General features: G+C 39.9%; 1 protein-coding gene across 3 annotated transcripts in view; it reads right to left on the reverse strand.

The window, feature by feature from the left end:
• Positions 1–1,488: 1,488 nt before the first annotated feature.
• Positions 1,489–14,887, reverse strand: part of Snx13 (sorting nexin 13) — a 94,627-nt gene continuing 81,228 nt past the window's right edge. For all 3 annotated transcript variants that reach the window (XM_075948400.1, XM_075948401.1, XM_075948402.1), the window contains exons 20-26: positions 14,508–14,618; positions 12,183–12,344; positions 11,280–11,351; positions 8,255–8,400; positions 7,981–8,049; positions 6,324–6,436; positions 1,489–4,843 (exon numbers count right to left, since the gene is read on the reverse strand). In XM_075948400.1, the coding sequence (XP_075804515.1) occupies positions 4,596–4,843; positions 6,324–6,436; positions 7,981–8,049; positions 8,255–8,400; positions 11,280–11,351; positions 12,183–12,344; positions 14,508–14,618 (921 nt within the window). In that variant the 3' untranslated portion in view covers positions 1,489–4,595. The remainder of the gene's footprint in view (positions 4,844–6,323; positions 6,437–7,980; positions 8,050–8,254; positions 8,401–11,279; positions 11,352–12,182; positions 12,345–14,507; positions 14,619–14,887) is intronic.

A 14,887-nucleotide genomic window follows, 5' to 3' on the forward strand; every position in this document is an offset into this window, starting at 1 on the left:
ACCTGATAGTCCCACCAATAAAACTGAAATATGTCTTGATTTATAAAACCTTCACGAAACTTACATGAGAACATGGTATTTTGAGTACACTAAATGTGTACTTCAGGCCACGGCCAGGCATTTTCAGCTCCGGAAGAAACTACCTCCTACTTCATTCGAGATAAGAGCTGCCAAGGCCATGTAGACTGAAATCAGTAGAGCCAAAATTAGAACCCTGGGCAGTTAACTCCAGTCTGCACTCTTAAACGCTCCAATACTTCCTTCTGGGAAAAACGATGACGCTGAAAGGTGGGGGAAGTGTTTTTATCAAAAGTTGGCTGGTTAAAGAACTCATTCTCCGCAGGAAGCGCATTATGAAAAGCATGAGGCTCCCTTCCTGAGCTGAAGAGTGCATTTTAATTAACCCTCATTTTATGTCTCTTGGATTCCCGAGTCATCATTAGAAACATCTTCCCCATTTCAGGGACACCAAGGAATTCTCCGAGCAGTGAAGCTTAGGAAATGGGTAGGCCCGGCAAGGCGCCCTGAACAAGGTTCCGGATGTTACCACTGTAGTATTCTGTGCAACACTAGACTCCCTGTCACAAGGCGCCCTGAACAAGGTTCTGTGCAACACTAGACTCCCTGTCACAAGGCGCCCTGAACAAGGTTCCGGATGTTACCACTGTAGTATTCTGTCAACACTAGACTCCCTGTCACAAGGCGCCCTGAACAAGGTTCCGGATGTAACCACTGTAGTGTTCTGTGCAACACTAGACTCCCTGTCACAAGGCGCCCTGAACAAGGTTCCGGATGTAACCACTGTAGTGTTCTGTGCAACACTAGACTCCCTGTCACAACACATCCTAGAGGGACTGATAATCAGAGCATCTAAGAAATATTATGCCAATTCCTAGTGAGGTATTAGGGATTTGATGTCTGAGCAGTCTGTGATCTAGGCCAAGAATGCTAAACACATCTTAACCAAGCACATTATTACATGCCACATCAACTGTCTTTGAGAATAGAACATGCTGGGCAGTGATGGTGCACGCCTTTAATCCCAGCACGCAGGATGCAGAGGCAGGCAGATTTCTGTGAGTTCGAGGCCAGTCTGGTGTACAGAGCGAATTCCAGGGCGGCCAGAGCTACACAGAGAAACCCTGTCTTGAAGAAACAAAACAAAACAAAGCAAGAACATGTCTAAAATACCATCCAAAATTTGAATCTCAAATGACATAAAATACAACTTGCTAATGAATTACAATTTCTCAATCTTTGTGTTTTGGAAAATCGCTATATAATTTTAGGTGAAAGGACAATATAAAGTTTCTTTAAGACTGTGTAGCCATAAAAGGAAAAAAATCAAATTCAGCTAATTTTCACTATTCACAGTAGCTCATTTATATTCTTCAAACATGACTGTTCAACTTCAAATTGAAATTAAAGAACACAGAGATTGTAGAAACAAGAGCAGGCATTTAAAAATAACACATATTACCAAGTAAACTCAATGAAAGTGTTTGTTAATACTTTATTAGTATTTTCTAATGGACAGAACATAACACAAACCAAATAAAAATTTTCATCTTTTTAGTTAATAAAAATAACTGACATTCTGACGATCCCCCTGGTGAGAGGGGAGCAGTGACAGAGCAGGTAGGCACGACCGACATGTATGGACAGTGATATGCACAAGGACATTTTCTAACAAACCCGAGAATGTGCTCTTTAGTTTTCCCTTAGAATACAGGAGCCACGCCCCCATAAGCAAAATTTTCTACTGATAAAAGAACTTCACAAGGAGTGACAAGACTTATAAAACAAGTCCTCAATTAAGGTGCAGCAACAACAGAGTGAAGTTGTTGGATTAAGAAGACAGAACTATAGATTTCAAAACATTAAAAATGTACTTATTTTACAATTACTCAAATAGACATGCATCAAATAAAAATATTGCACAAAATTAAAACTGTGGATTGTGAAATTTAGGGTGTTCTTAATTTTTTTTTAAATCGGTACACTTTTAGGTTACATTTAACTGTTTATTTTTCCCCAAGAATCTGCAGCAAAAACTTATAGTGATCAAACTGAAATATTCAAGAATTTTTTGTTTTAAATTAAGGCTAACGAAGTGCATCCATTGGTCAATGGCACGACTGTTTCCAGGAACTACATAGAAGACCCTAATTATAAGAAATACTCATCTGAGTGCTACATTTAATGTCATACAATCAGATTCTAGGTGAATGAGCTGTGTTGGTTTCTATGTAGTTATATATTACTTGAAAAAAAATCAGAAAATCCAAAAGAATGATTAATTCTGAAGGTCCTTGCCTAAAGGCACTACTGACTTGAAAGCATTCAGAAACTCAACATGAGAAGACATAAAGCTTCTTCGTGTATGCTCATATGTGCAATAAATGCCCGAGATATAACAACTTTATTACATGTGGCACAATGTACTTGGCGTCTGGGTTAAACACACAGCTGGACCAAGTCACTCAATAGGTAATCCGCAGCCGTAGCACGGCCACACTCTCCACGGGAAAGCACAGGCAAGCAGACACATGACCATTTGACATTTCTGCTCCTGAAATATAAACTCTTCTCAAAAACTCATTTTAAAAACACTTGCTCAAATGGTTGTGTTTTCACTGTTCCGTTTTGGTATGGTTGCAGTTGTCTTGCAGGGCTATTAGGAGCACGTGCATTTTATATGACCTTTTTCCCCTGGTTAACGGTCAGTTTTCTCATTTTACATAAAAATGCATTTCACATGTACACACTAGCTCTTGCATGAATCCTTCTGTATATACTAAGATTTATTCATGTAAAAATATAATTGGAACGGGCAGGGACATGTATGAAGATCACTACGCTGGTGGCCACGCTGGCTCCCTACAGGTCTGTCTGACACATCCATTAAGCCTGGGGTAGGGGAAGGGGCTGGCAGGGCAAGGGCAGGATGTATGGTGAGTATAAGAAACAGTTCTCCCACCAGAGAAACAGGGGCTTCTCCTTCTTGAAAGTTGCAAGGAAAGGATTCTTATGCAATTCTGAAAGACATGCAACACGTTCTGAATATATGCATAAGAGATATGCACAACAGCACTGATGAACATCACAGAGCTTTGCGGGAAGGCTCCTCTCTGTTCGCAGGCTTTCCTGGGTGAGAAGGATCTACGTGAAAGCAAGACATGGGTATACTGTCCCAATCTCAAAGCTCCCAATGACAGGGACATCAATACTCTGTCTGACCTTTACTGTAAGCACCCAAACGTTCTAACTCCAGGATACTGGCTCGTGGTCTGAAAAGTAGCTTCACTATTTTAAGGTTTTAGTGTTAAATATTTGTAAAACAAAAAGAGCTGATATATCCCAAACCCCTAGTCATGGGAAGTATTTAAAAGTACAGAAATCCTGCATACATGGGATATGAAGACTTCTTAAAGGACAAATGGGGAACACCAGGAAATGTAAAGGCTTCAAAACTGGAGAAGGTATTTTGCTTCACTGATATATAAAATTATATTAGGGAGTTAAATGTATACACCAAAGGGTTTTGTGTACTAGCTTTATTTAGAATTTTACATTATGCGAAATATAAATAAAAGCATATTTTAAAAAATAGTACAGTTCTGTTTTCATTATTTTCATATATGTACATATAGTAGAATTAGGCATTTGTATGTTTACATAGGACTATAAGCTCATTAATCCTTTGATTTGCTATGTCGGTAGTTACCTAAGGCATGTCTAGATCATATGATTAAAGTTATCATATGGTACCTTTTAATAGAGTACTGTTTAAATTTCCAATTTTTTGAAGAACAGAACGTATTTGGCAGTTCTTACAATAAATAATTCCCCTTCTATATAATCAGTAATCTGTTAAAAGATTTTTAAAAAATTTGAACTTATAAGAGAGCTACCACATGCTTCTTCTGCACAGAATGCCAAAGGAAAAGGAGAGAGTGGAGTACCATAAGAGCGAGCTGAGCCCTTAGAGCACATAAAAATCAATGGGGATTTATACCAATGAGTAATAAATCCAATCAAATTCTAGTTTTGATTGGTTCTATTTTATAGCGCTTTACTTTACACAACCAAACTGTAATTCTGGGGAAGGGTTATTCCTACACTAAGGGCGTCCTGTCACTTTTCCCAGACCTTGAAACATTTGTTATAGAGATGCTCACCTGCTGACCCACGTGACAGCAGGTCACCGAGGGACACAGCCCTCTCTCCCCCAGCCACACCGCAGTGTGCACAGTTAACAGGCTCGTGACCGAGGACCCACTGCTGTGCGCTCCCTAGCTCCTAAGAACACTCCGGCACTTCACCACTGGTGGACAATGTTGATTCATTTGGAACTCCAGTCTTGAATGAGACGGGGCAGTATCCTCTCAATGTTGCAAAGTATGCACCAAATCATTTAAGACACAGGATTCTCTCTTGGTAGTGGCTGGATTACAGGTGAGATGAGAAGGCCCAGTCTTATGGATGGACTAGGGTCTGGTTGGAGACACGGTCTTTACTGGTGTAGATGCAACAGTATGTGAGTCACACCATTAGTCCTGGAGAAAAGCACACCAGGTTTACAGGTTGGAGTGTCACCTTTTCTGTAAAGAAGGCGCTTGAGTACTTTGAAGTTTCTGTTTATATTTCTGCATCTGCTTTGACCTTGAATGAAGTTTGTTGAAAAGTTCCCGGAATTTATACTGTGGAAATAGGGTTTCTAAAAAGCCTTCTAAGAAGACATACACCATTCTTCTGTTTAGCTGGTTGTGCTGAAACATTTCAAAGACACGAAGAATGCCTTTCCGTGTGGTCTCCGCTCCAATGATGTGCTTCAGTTCATCTGTAGGGAGCAGAGGAAACATACACCTTCATTCCGCAGACATCATGATCATGAACCCAGAATGGAAAGAGCCAGAGCAGAGTGAGATGTGAACAGCACCTGCATCCAGCACCGCCTTCCCACACTAGAGACAGCATGCACAGGAGCGTCAGAGCCGAGCTCACAGGTTCCAGATTAGAGTCACGATCCTAATGCTCTTCCCTCAACCCCACGAATGAAGATTTCTAACAATCCATATCCTTATAGACATACAGATGTGTACAATTTTAGTTAAGATGCTCACGGTGTGGAGATGCTTACAGTGAAACAAAGAAAACGTCCTTTGGACAACAATGACTGCAGCTGATTTTGTTCCTTGGGCAGGACAAGGATAGGGACAAGGAAATTAAGGATTATCCTGGGCAAACAGAACTTCAAAGAACAAATGAGAAAGAAGTAAATAAAAAGTGGTGAGAAATGAGGGTAGACAAACGGGACTGGGGTTTAGAGTTCCAGCAAGAGAAAGTTAAGAATAAAAAAGTTGCCAGGAGGTGGTGCCCTTCACTTTTAATCCCAGCATGAGGAGACAGAGGCAGGTGGATCTGTGAGCTTGAGGCCAGCCTGGTCTACAGAGTGAGCTCCAGGACAGCCAAAGCGGTTACACAGAGAAACCCTGCCTCGAAAAACAAAAGCAAAAATAATGAAACATTGTCACGACTATGAGGCAGGTTTGCTGGAGCTTACCCGGACAACAACAAATTACCACAGACAGAACGCTGGAGAGCTGTCTATGAGCGTCCTGGAATTATTCATAAGCGACCCCAAAACAAAACCATTATTTTGCTATTAGAAATGAACAGAAAAATTTATTATTTTGCTATTAGAAATGAACAGAAAAATTTAGCAGTTTGCAGACTTAAAAGGCATAATACTAAATAAGCAAGAACCCCCCCCCCCATGTTATCCCTCATACGTGGAATCTAGTCATTCGTGTGTGTGTGTGTGTGTGTGTGTGTGTGTGTGTGTGTGTGTGGGCGGCGGGGTGGGGGCGGGGGGGGTCTCATGTCAGCCAGGCTGGTCAAGGGTCAGGGATAAAAAGCACATCTGTGATGCCCACTATATCCACTGCTTTGTGCATGCCAGGCGAGCAGTCTGCCAACTATACTCAAGTCTATCCTTAAAATAACAACAAACACGAGGCTGTCCCTACGCCGTGACCGACAGTCCATCCATCCGTCATGTTCTCTTTACACAGCTCTCTAAAGGTTTCAAAGCAGCAGTCAGAGTCCTGCTGCTGACCACAGCTCTGGGTGGGCAGGGCTGTTGCAGAGGACGGCTCGGAGGACTGGCTAGGGTGGACACACAATGCCAAGCGCAGTGCCCAGCAGATAGGAAGTCACTGTCTGGCAGTTAACAGAATAACAAAAATGATGTCAATATCAAAAAGTAATGTCAGAAAAAATACAAATACATCGAATTTTAATTAAAAGTGTTCACTCACCTGGCATAATTGCAAACAATTTTGTTTTTCCTGCAATTCTTGTTCTCATTCGGATTGCTTTATCTCTGCATGGAACAGTTTCTGCTAAAATGCCATTGGGCCAAAATGCATCTCTATTTAAGAAAATTAAATATTATTTGTAAAGATTTCATTTTGTAATGACAATAGTTGATAACATCATTACAAACTGCTAAGAAATGAAAGATTCAAAGCAAGACAGCATTAGAATTTTATATAGACAAATAACAAGCATAATCCAAGAGCAGGATTCAGTTGAAGTATAAAAGAATATACACACAAAGTAGCAGAAAAATTCTGGGCCCCTAGTACTTTGCAAACACTAATAAAATGGAAAGTGTGGATCAGCACATGACAAAGCAAGCACCTACTAAGCAAGCATCTTATACAAATGCACCCACAGCACCATGAACTTGGAAAGCCCAGCAGCTTAACAGCCAGTCTGTCTCGGCTATGCCATCCCAATCCCCAGCTAACTCAGACAGCGGGAATCTCAAGTTAATGTCTACTGTGTATATGCCACAAACAACTTGTTCTCCATCTTCTAGTGGATTTCAATCCTGTTTCTTGATGTTAGTTCCAAGGGGACCTGAACTGAAAAGGTCTGGAGGAACGAGACTCCCTAGACAGTCAGAGTCTACCTTTTGACCCTGAGGCGTCCTCTCAATACTGCCATGTACAAATACACTAACTAAGACCCACCATCACCACTGGACATGCCTTCAGAGAAATCATCTTAGTGAAAACTAGAAACACCTTGGCTATAAGGAGATAAAACCTTCTTTGCTGTGTGAATGTTCTACATGCTAAGACAATCAATCCATTCATCTCTGGAGAAAGGGTCCACCCATAGCTAAACTTCCCCAGTTAAGTACAATCTGAAAATTCACCTGCCCTAACTAAAATGAACAGGAGCTCCTATGTATGCCTGTCTTCATAGTTACAGAGGGGCTCACTTCTTTATTTGCTTTCTGCCTTACTCTGAAGAAACTGCATCTTATCTCTCCCTTCTCAGTGCCTGACAGGCAGAGTGGTCAACAAATTCTGGAGTATAAACGTAAAAATTACTGTCTCAATGTTGTTTAATTTGTACTGTCCTCATTTAAAGATTAAACCAGTGTCAGATACAATTTTCCAAAATCTTCACTGAGTGATTTCTATGATAAGAAATGTTACACTTTTGAAACAGGGTTTTCAAGTGCCAAGGCTGATGGTTAACCTCTGATCCCCTTACCCCTCCTCCAAATCCCACCAGACCCAGGTTTCTAATACTATTTCAACAATCTTAAAACTATCTATGGGATAAAATCTCAGCTATCACTTTAATCATTTGAAAAATGTTTTCTTTGCACCTTTGCAAAGTTTAGAAAAGTCCATAGCTCCACAGGACAAATGTTTGTCAGTTATCACGTGTGCATATGCATATGTGTATGTGCAGGGTGGGGTGGGACATGGGCCACAGTGCAGACACAGAGGACACCTGTTCTAAGTATCTCAGCAGTCTCAAATATGCTTATAATTCTGTCTTTGCTCCTCAAAACCAGTGTCAAGACCAGGAAAGAAAGGAAGGCATTAAGTTAAAAGACAATACATATAGCAATTACACTCTTCTATATGGAAGAAGTGTCTTAAGACATACCTGAATCGCTTCACCGAGTCAGCTACCTGTTCGGGCGAGGTCATCCAGTCAACATGGTCGACTATTTTCCTGGAAGGAAAGAAATCTGAATGAGCAATCTTCAAGTCTCAGCAGGCGAGTAGAACCACAAGTCTCAGAGCAGCACTCTGAGTGGGGTAATGGTCTTAAAAAGTTCTGAGGAAAGAGTCCCTCATCACAACCGACCCATTCCCTTATGGAGGTCAAGTTTAAGGCTAGTCACCAGGCTCTCCATAAGGAAGCAGGGAGTGGCTACCTGTTAATGGTGTCCCCATACGTAGCTCTAATCAGCTGCTGCAGTAAGTTTTTGATATTCCTTCGTAACCACTGGTTTCTCTCTTTTAAATCAAACACTTCATCCATTAGAAGAAGCATTACCCGAAGTGGAATATTGTCATCTACCTGGAAGGAAAAAAAAAAAAGAGAAGAAAACCCACAACAACTGGTGAGCTTCAGACTGTAAATGACTGTTGTACTGAGCAAACATCACCACTGGAGATGCCAGAGGAAAAGCTGACACAACATCTTAACTCAGGGAAAATGTGCCTACACATGACAGTTCTACATACTAGAATTTTATAACCCTGCAATGTTAAGTAATTTCTAAGATTCATGATAATCTTATAGAAATATAAATTAGTTCTAGCTTTTAGCAATCTGGTAACATAATATTAAAATAGATAATAATTTTCTGAAAATATTTTTTTCATAAAATAAAAAAATTTTGGCTGGGCAATGGTAGCGCACACCTTTAATCCCAGCACTTGGGAGGCAGAGGCAGGCGGATCTCTAACTTTGAGGCCAGCCTGGTCTACAGAGCAAGTTCTAAAGATAGCCAGGGCTACACAGAGAAAACCTGCTTCTAAAACAAAACAAAAAAAAAAAAGGAAGAAAAGTATTCTTATCATCTATATTTAACAGCTGAAACAGAAAAAGAGTATGTTTTTGCTTAATTAATGCTTTATATACAGTTTTTACAAACATATAAACCCACAACAACTGGTGAGCTTCAGAAAGAAAAAAGTTAAAGTACAATCTAGTAAATAATTAAACTATCATTATAAAACATAATTTTTTGGAAATTTTATGCCTTAACTGGCATAATTAATACTATGCTATTAATACTTTATATAATTGGAATAATTAATTAGTAAATGAAATTAGCAAACATAAAAGAATGTAATTAGTACACCTACAAGTTAATATAATTTTTAGAAGACTTTTAGTCTCACATTGCTCTCTTTAGGCAATTTTTATCTTACTGGTCTTTTTCTTATACATTATGATTTCCAATTTTATGTTTTTATGGTTTTGTGCATGTGTGAACTTCTTGTATTTTTTCTTCTTAAAAATTCTGGGTGTTTTTGTTTGTTTGCTTGTTGTTTTTTTTTTTTTATGTGTGGCCCAGGCTGGCTTTGAACTCGTGATCTTCCTGCCTCCATCTCCTTCAGCAAATCCTACTGGTGTGCACCACCAAAAGGAGTGCCTGCTTGTCTTCTACAGAAAGAAAGGGAACACAGGTGGTAGAACTGGGTAGGTGGATTGTGGGAAAGGCTGGGACAAGATGGAGGAGGAAAATGCAGGATCAGAATATGCTATCTGGAAAGTTTTTATCAATTAAAAAGAAATACTTTAATCACGAAAATCTCCAGTCAACAGTGCAAAATAATAATAAAAACCAGCTGGAATGCTTTCACGTGGGAATATGCGTGCCAGCAGAAAGCAGTTCCTGACTAAGAACTTAGGTAACTGCTGGCCATCTTAAAATTCCAACAGTTTGATACCACTTTCCTGATCAATTACGTACCTTGAATAATGAGGAAAGGCAAGGATTTTACACTTTCACTACTGTGTTACAAGCACTGATTAGTGTAGTTCCTATGCCACAAATGGACAGATTATAACTTAAATACAGCTGAGGGAAGAACGACACACTTCATTACCGTGGTACAATAAATACTGCTAAATTATCTGAAGAAATAACAACATAAATCTGAAAAGACATTATAAAAAACATATAAACTATATGTTTTTTATAAACTATAAAATCCACCCACATAGTAAAAGATGTTACAGATAATACACATTAAACTCATGAAGTATTCCAAAAGAATCTTGAAGCAAAAATAATAATAAAGACAGTTTATTATAAACTAATCGAACTGGAAACTGAAAAGTGAAACTGTAACTTTAAAATAAATCTGCCTAAAAGACCAGAGCCCATAAACAAATCAAAAAACACAAAAGCTGAATCACACATAAACAAAACAATGGGTAAGATGAGCTTCCAGTAAATGGTGCGTAGGCCAGCTGAATGCTTATCCAATCCACACATACAATAATCAGAGATGAAGTGCAAATTTAAATGTTGCCATGGTAAAGCAAGAGGGTTTGTAAAACCACAGGACAGCATCACTGTGACCCTAATGTTGGTAAATTTACATATAGGGCTCACACGTGCACATGCACACACATGAGCACGCACACACACTCACGCACACAGCAAAGAACTCGTACTCAGATTGTATCCATACTAATGAAACACACAAAAACAAAGATAACTGTGCCAATAGGAAAAGGAGTGAAAGATTCAGACACCCACAAACAGGCCACTGAATGGGTGACAATATACATGCGTCTACGTCAGTATGACCATGGGAAGGTTGAATGACAGATACAAATGCTGGCTCTCTGCAGAATGCAGAATATTAAAACTCTCATGTACCGCTGGTGAGAATGATAGTGGTACAATTAGTTTTGGAAAAGTATTTAGTAGCACATATTAAATTTTAATTTATATAATTTATATACATTTTCGGACTCAGAAATTGAATTTCTAAGTAGAAGAATGTGTATTTAACTTTTTCAATTTTAAGATATGAACTAAAATGTCCATAGAGTTCTATGCATAGTCCCATATACAAACTTATAAGATTAAGCCCACATCCTACAAAGACACAAACTCTGAGAAAGAACAACTGAAGGACACAGCACAGAAGACCTCACAGAGCTGAGCAGCGACGCTGGCCACGGAGCACCCCCTTTGTCGTCTATTCACAAGTATAAAGTATGAAAACCTCCAAGGCTATACTAGCACAGGTAATTTCTGGGATTTGTTTGTTTTTAAATGAAGAGTGCTGATATCAGAAACATGTTCAGTCCCTAAGGATTCACCATGTTTAACCCAACATGGGAATCTGAATGAATGATACGCGCACATTTATTTTAGAAGCTCTGCCACCCTATGCTAAAACAGAACCACAAAGTAAAGATGAACTCACATTATCATCGAGCTGAGCTGAGACTCGACAATGCTCAGGATCTGAATCAGTCTTCGTAATTAAAGGAGGCACCTATACATTTAAAATGATAAAAAGTTAACACGGTATCCAGTGAAGTAACCCAAACAGCATCATAACTCAAAGCAAAGGCAAGCACTGGATTTGACTTTTGGTGCAAATATCAACAAAGCTGAGCATTCTCGACTTTGCACTGGGGATGGCCAGGAACAGAGCTCCAGGCTGCTCTTTCCTGAAGACCCTGGGAATCTGCGGGTGCTCTGTGCCACTCAAGCCCACGGTCCAGGTGTCCACAACCACCATGAGGACAAAGCCCACTCAAAGTACAATGTTTAATGAAAAAGGAAATGTCTCTACCAGTAAGAAAAAAAATCTTCATTCAACAATTATGTGTCTGTGTCATTCAGACTCACATGGAATTAGTTTGTAATTCAAGTGTTAGGTTTATGGGTTGTCTTTTACAGCTCTGATAACATACTTAACAAACAACTACATCAAAATGATTTTACGAGCCTAAGTGAAAAACGCAATAAAGGTCTCGGGATGTATGGCCCGGGGTGTACACACCACACTGGCCAGGGAGGACCTCTCCTGACTGACCTGATGGGCCTCCACTGTCTGAATCAGGATAATTAAACTATATATCTGAGTGAATATTAAGTGTAACTCATCCGCAAATACAACTTATTTATTTGAAAAGAAATCTACACCATTAGAGAATCAATACAGTCCAGTGTAGTAAGTTGATGTAAAATATTAACTTTGCTAAATTTACTGTAAATGAATTTTTAAAATTTTACGACAGACTGATGAGAGAATTCTTAGTGTCCCTTTAGCTTTTCTCTCCTAGAGACGTATGTCTGGCAGTTTGGGGAAGCTGCTTACCTTAAAGAAGGACTGCTTTATGTCCTGCCCTAACCTCTCAGACATTCTGCCTACGTTGTCAGACATTTTTGTCACTCCTTCTGCCAAGCTATCAGGAAGGGATTTGACTGCATTTGAAACATTCCTCATAGAGTTGCGAAGCGGATTTACAAAAGTGTCCATCTAAAGCAAAAAAGAAATTATATTCAGATCAGTTACACAACTCAGGAGCCTAAGAAAATATAGAAATATACCATGGGAAGACAAAATAATTTTCTTGTCAATAGTATGCCATTGCACTAAACATTACACACATACATGCACGCACACACACACACCTGTTGTACTTTAGAATGTATCTTCATAATTCATATATGTGTTTGAAAATCTCACTGAGGATACTGTTAGGAAAGGAATATAAGCCTTCACTGTTTAATTATTGAAATTCTGAATACCTTCCCATAATCCAAAGCAATAGTGAAATATGAGCCATAGCATAAGACATCTGCCAAAGGGCTACAGAGAGAGTGAGACGAGTCGAGACAGACGCCACTGCAGTGGGCAAAGTCGGAAGGGGGCAGCCACCTGGGCCTTTTGATGTCAGACACGGAACTAGAGTTACAGACTCATAGTTTCCCTCCTGGATTTCGGTCTTGCTTTGGGATGTGGCACACTCTTTGTATGCTGTGAATATGTTTTATTATCATTGGTTAATAAAGAAGCTATTTTGGCCTACAGCAGGGCAGAATATAGCTAGGCGGGAAACTCAAACTGAATACAGGGAGAAAGTAGGCAGAATCAGGGAGACACCAGCAGCCACCAAAGAAGCAAGATGTGAGGTAACAAGCCCTGAGCCTCATGGTAAAATACAGACTAATATAAATGGGTTAATTTAAGTTGTAAAAGCTAGTTAATAAGAAGCCTGAGCTTACAGGCCAGTTTGTAATTAATATTAAGCCTCAGAGCAGTTATTCGGGAACTGGCGGGTGGGGAGAAACCTCCAGCTACAGCTGGGATCCAACATCCCCTCCGACCCTCCTTCTGGAATAGTAAGGTGTATTCTGTGAAATCACATGCTGGAAGTTTGATGTTGGCTTTTAACTCTTACAGGGGTTTACAGTTAAAAGAATGCCTTGAGACTCAGAAGAGACTTTGGACATGGAGTTGAAACTGAAAGCTATGAAGACTGAATGCATTCTGCACTGTGTATGGCCACGAGCCTATGGGGGCCAGAGACGGAGTGTGAGGTTCTGAGTGAGCGCGACCCATATATCTGAATACTGCCCCACAGGTGGTGAACTGCTGGACAAGGATTAGAAACACGGGCTTGGAAGGAGGTGTTTCACTGGGGTAGGGTGCCGAGGTCTACAGGGTCAAGCTATCTGCAGTGTTCTGTCTTCTATTTGCAGATCCAGATACAAGCAGCCAGCTGTCCCTGATGCCATGCCTCTGCTCTGACACCATATGCTCCAGAGAGTCGTCCTGGTCTTTGACCACAGCCACAGAAAAGTAGGACAGCCACCAGTGAGGCTGATGTGCACGCTTTATGGAGTATTCCTTCTTAATCAAGAACACACAGGCAGAATTCCTTTTCTCTTTTGTTTCTCCAAGACAGGGTTTCACTGTGTAGCACTGGCTGTCCTGGAACTCTTTCTGTAGACCACGATGACCTGAACTCAGTGATCTGCTTGCTTCTGCCTCCTGAGTCCTGGGTATTTAAGGTCTGTGCCACCATGTCCAGTTTGACATGTAGAATCCTAAAAACAGGACCTGGAGAATATCTATCAAGATTCACATTGAAAACAGGACCTTAGGAGAATATCTATCAAGTCTCACATTGAAAACTGCCTGTTCTGGGAAACAGCAACCACATCTCTGTTTCCAAGGATTGTTATCACCATCTTATGACCATCTGGTAGTCAGGTCTTCATTTCAAGTTAATGCTCTCCCTGTGTACCCCCCCCGCCCCCGATTTTGCCCACCAAATCTCCCACTTGGAAAGATTCTAGCCCTAAGCAATAAAAACCTTGTTTTCCTCCCATCCAATGCTGATATCCTGAACCCCACTTTTAGAGAGAGAGAGAGCGAGAGAGCGCCCATACACACATACACACAAACTTGTCTTTATTAACTGCTTGATTAATGTGGTTATGATGATTTGGATTGGTGGTCTTTCTCCTCCATCTTTAGGATTAACAGATATCCCAGGCAACAGTGCACGGACTGAAGCCAACATGCCTAGATGCACTTAGCATATCATTTTAAAACGTGTAAATCTGTATTTTTCTTTTATTAAAAAGGAGCCACGAAAGAATATCTTAAAAGGAAATTTAACACTATGCTTACCTTGCGAGCAAAATCTCCTTTCCCTTTACTGTAGGCTTTGTTCTCAAGGAAATCAAACACACAGTGCGCCAAGGCTGGGGATGCTTTCATCATCTCAGGAGTCAAGAGTAGCTAACAGGGAAATGAAGGTAGTTCAGGAGGGTAAGATATCTTATAATTTAAGAATATAAAATACTTTATTTTCTGACTCCACAATTCAAACACAGTAGAAAACTGTTTCATATAATTATGCTAAAGTTTAACATTAATAAAACCAAAATTTTGATATACATAAATAAAAACTTTCAGGTGTTATTTAAAAAGTACAAAACAAAATACTGCTTCCACAAATGCTAATGAACTTAATATAGTCTAGCTTAGTTCGTTCTATACCACAAGGA

The sequence above is a fragment of the Microtus pennsylvanicus genome, chromosome 14 (genome assembly GCF_037038515.1).
Source record: "Microtus pennsylvanicus isolate mMicPen1 chromosome 14, mMicPen1.hap1, whole genome shotgun sequence".
NCBI lineage: Eukaryota > Metazoa > Chordata > Mammalia > Rodentia > Cricetidae > Microtus > Microtus pennsylvanicus.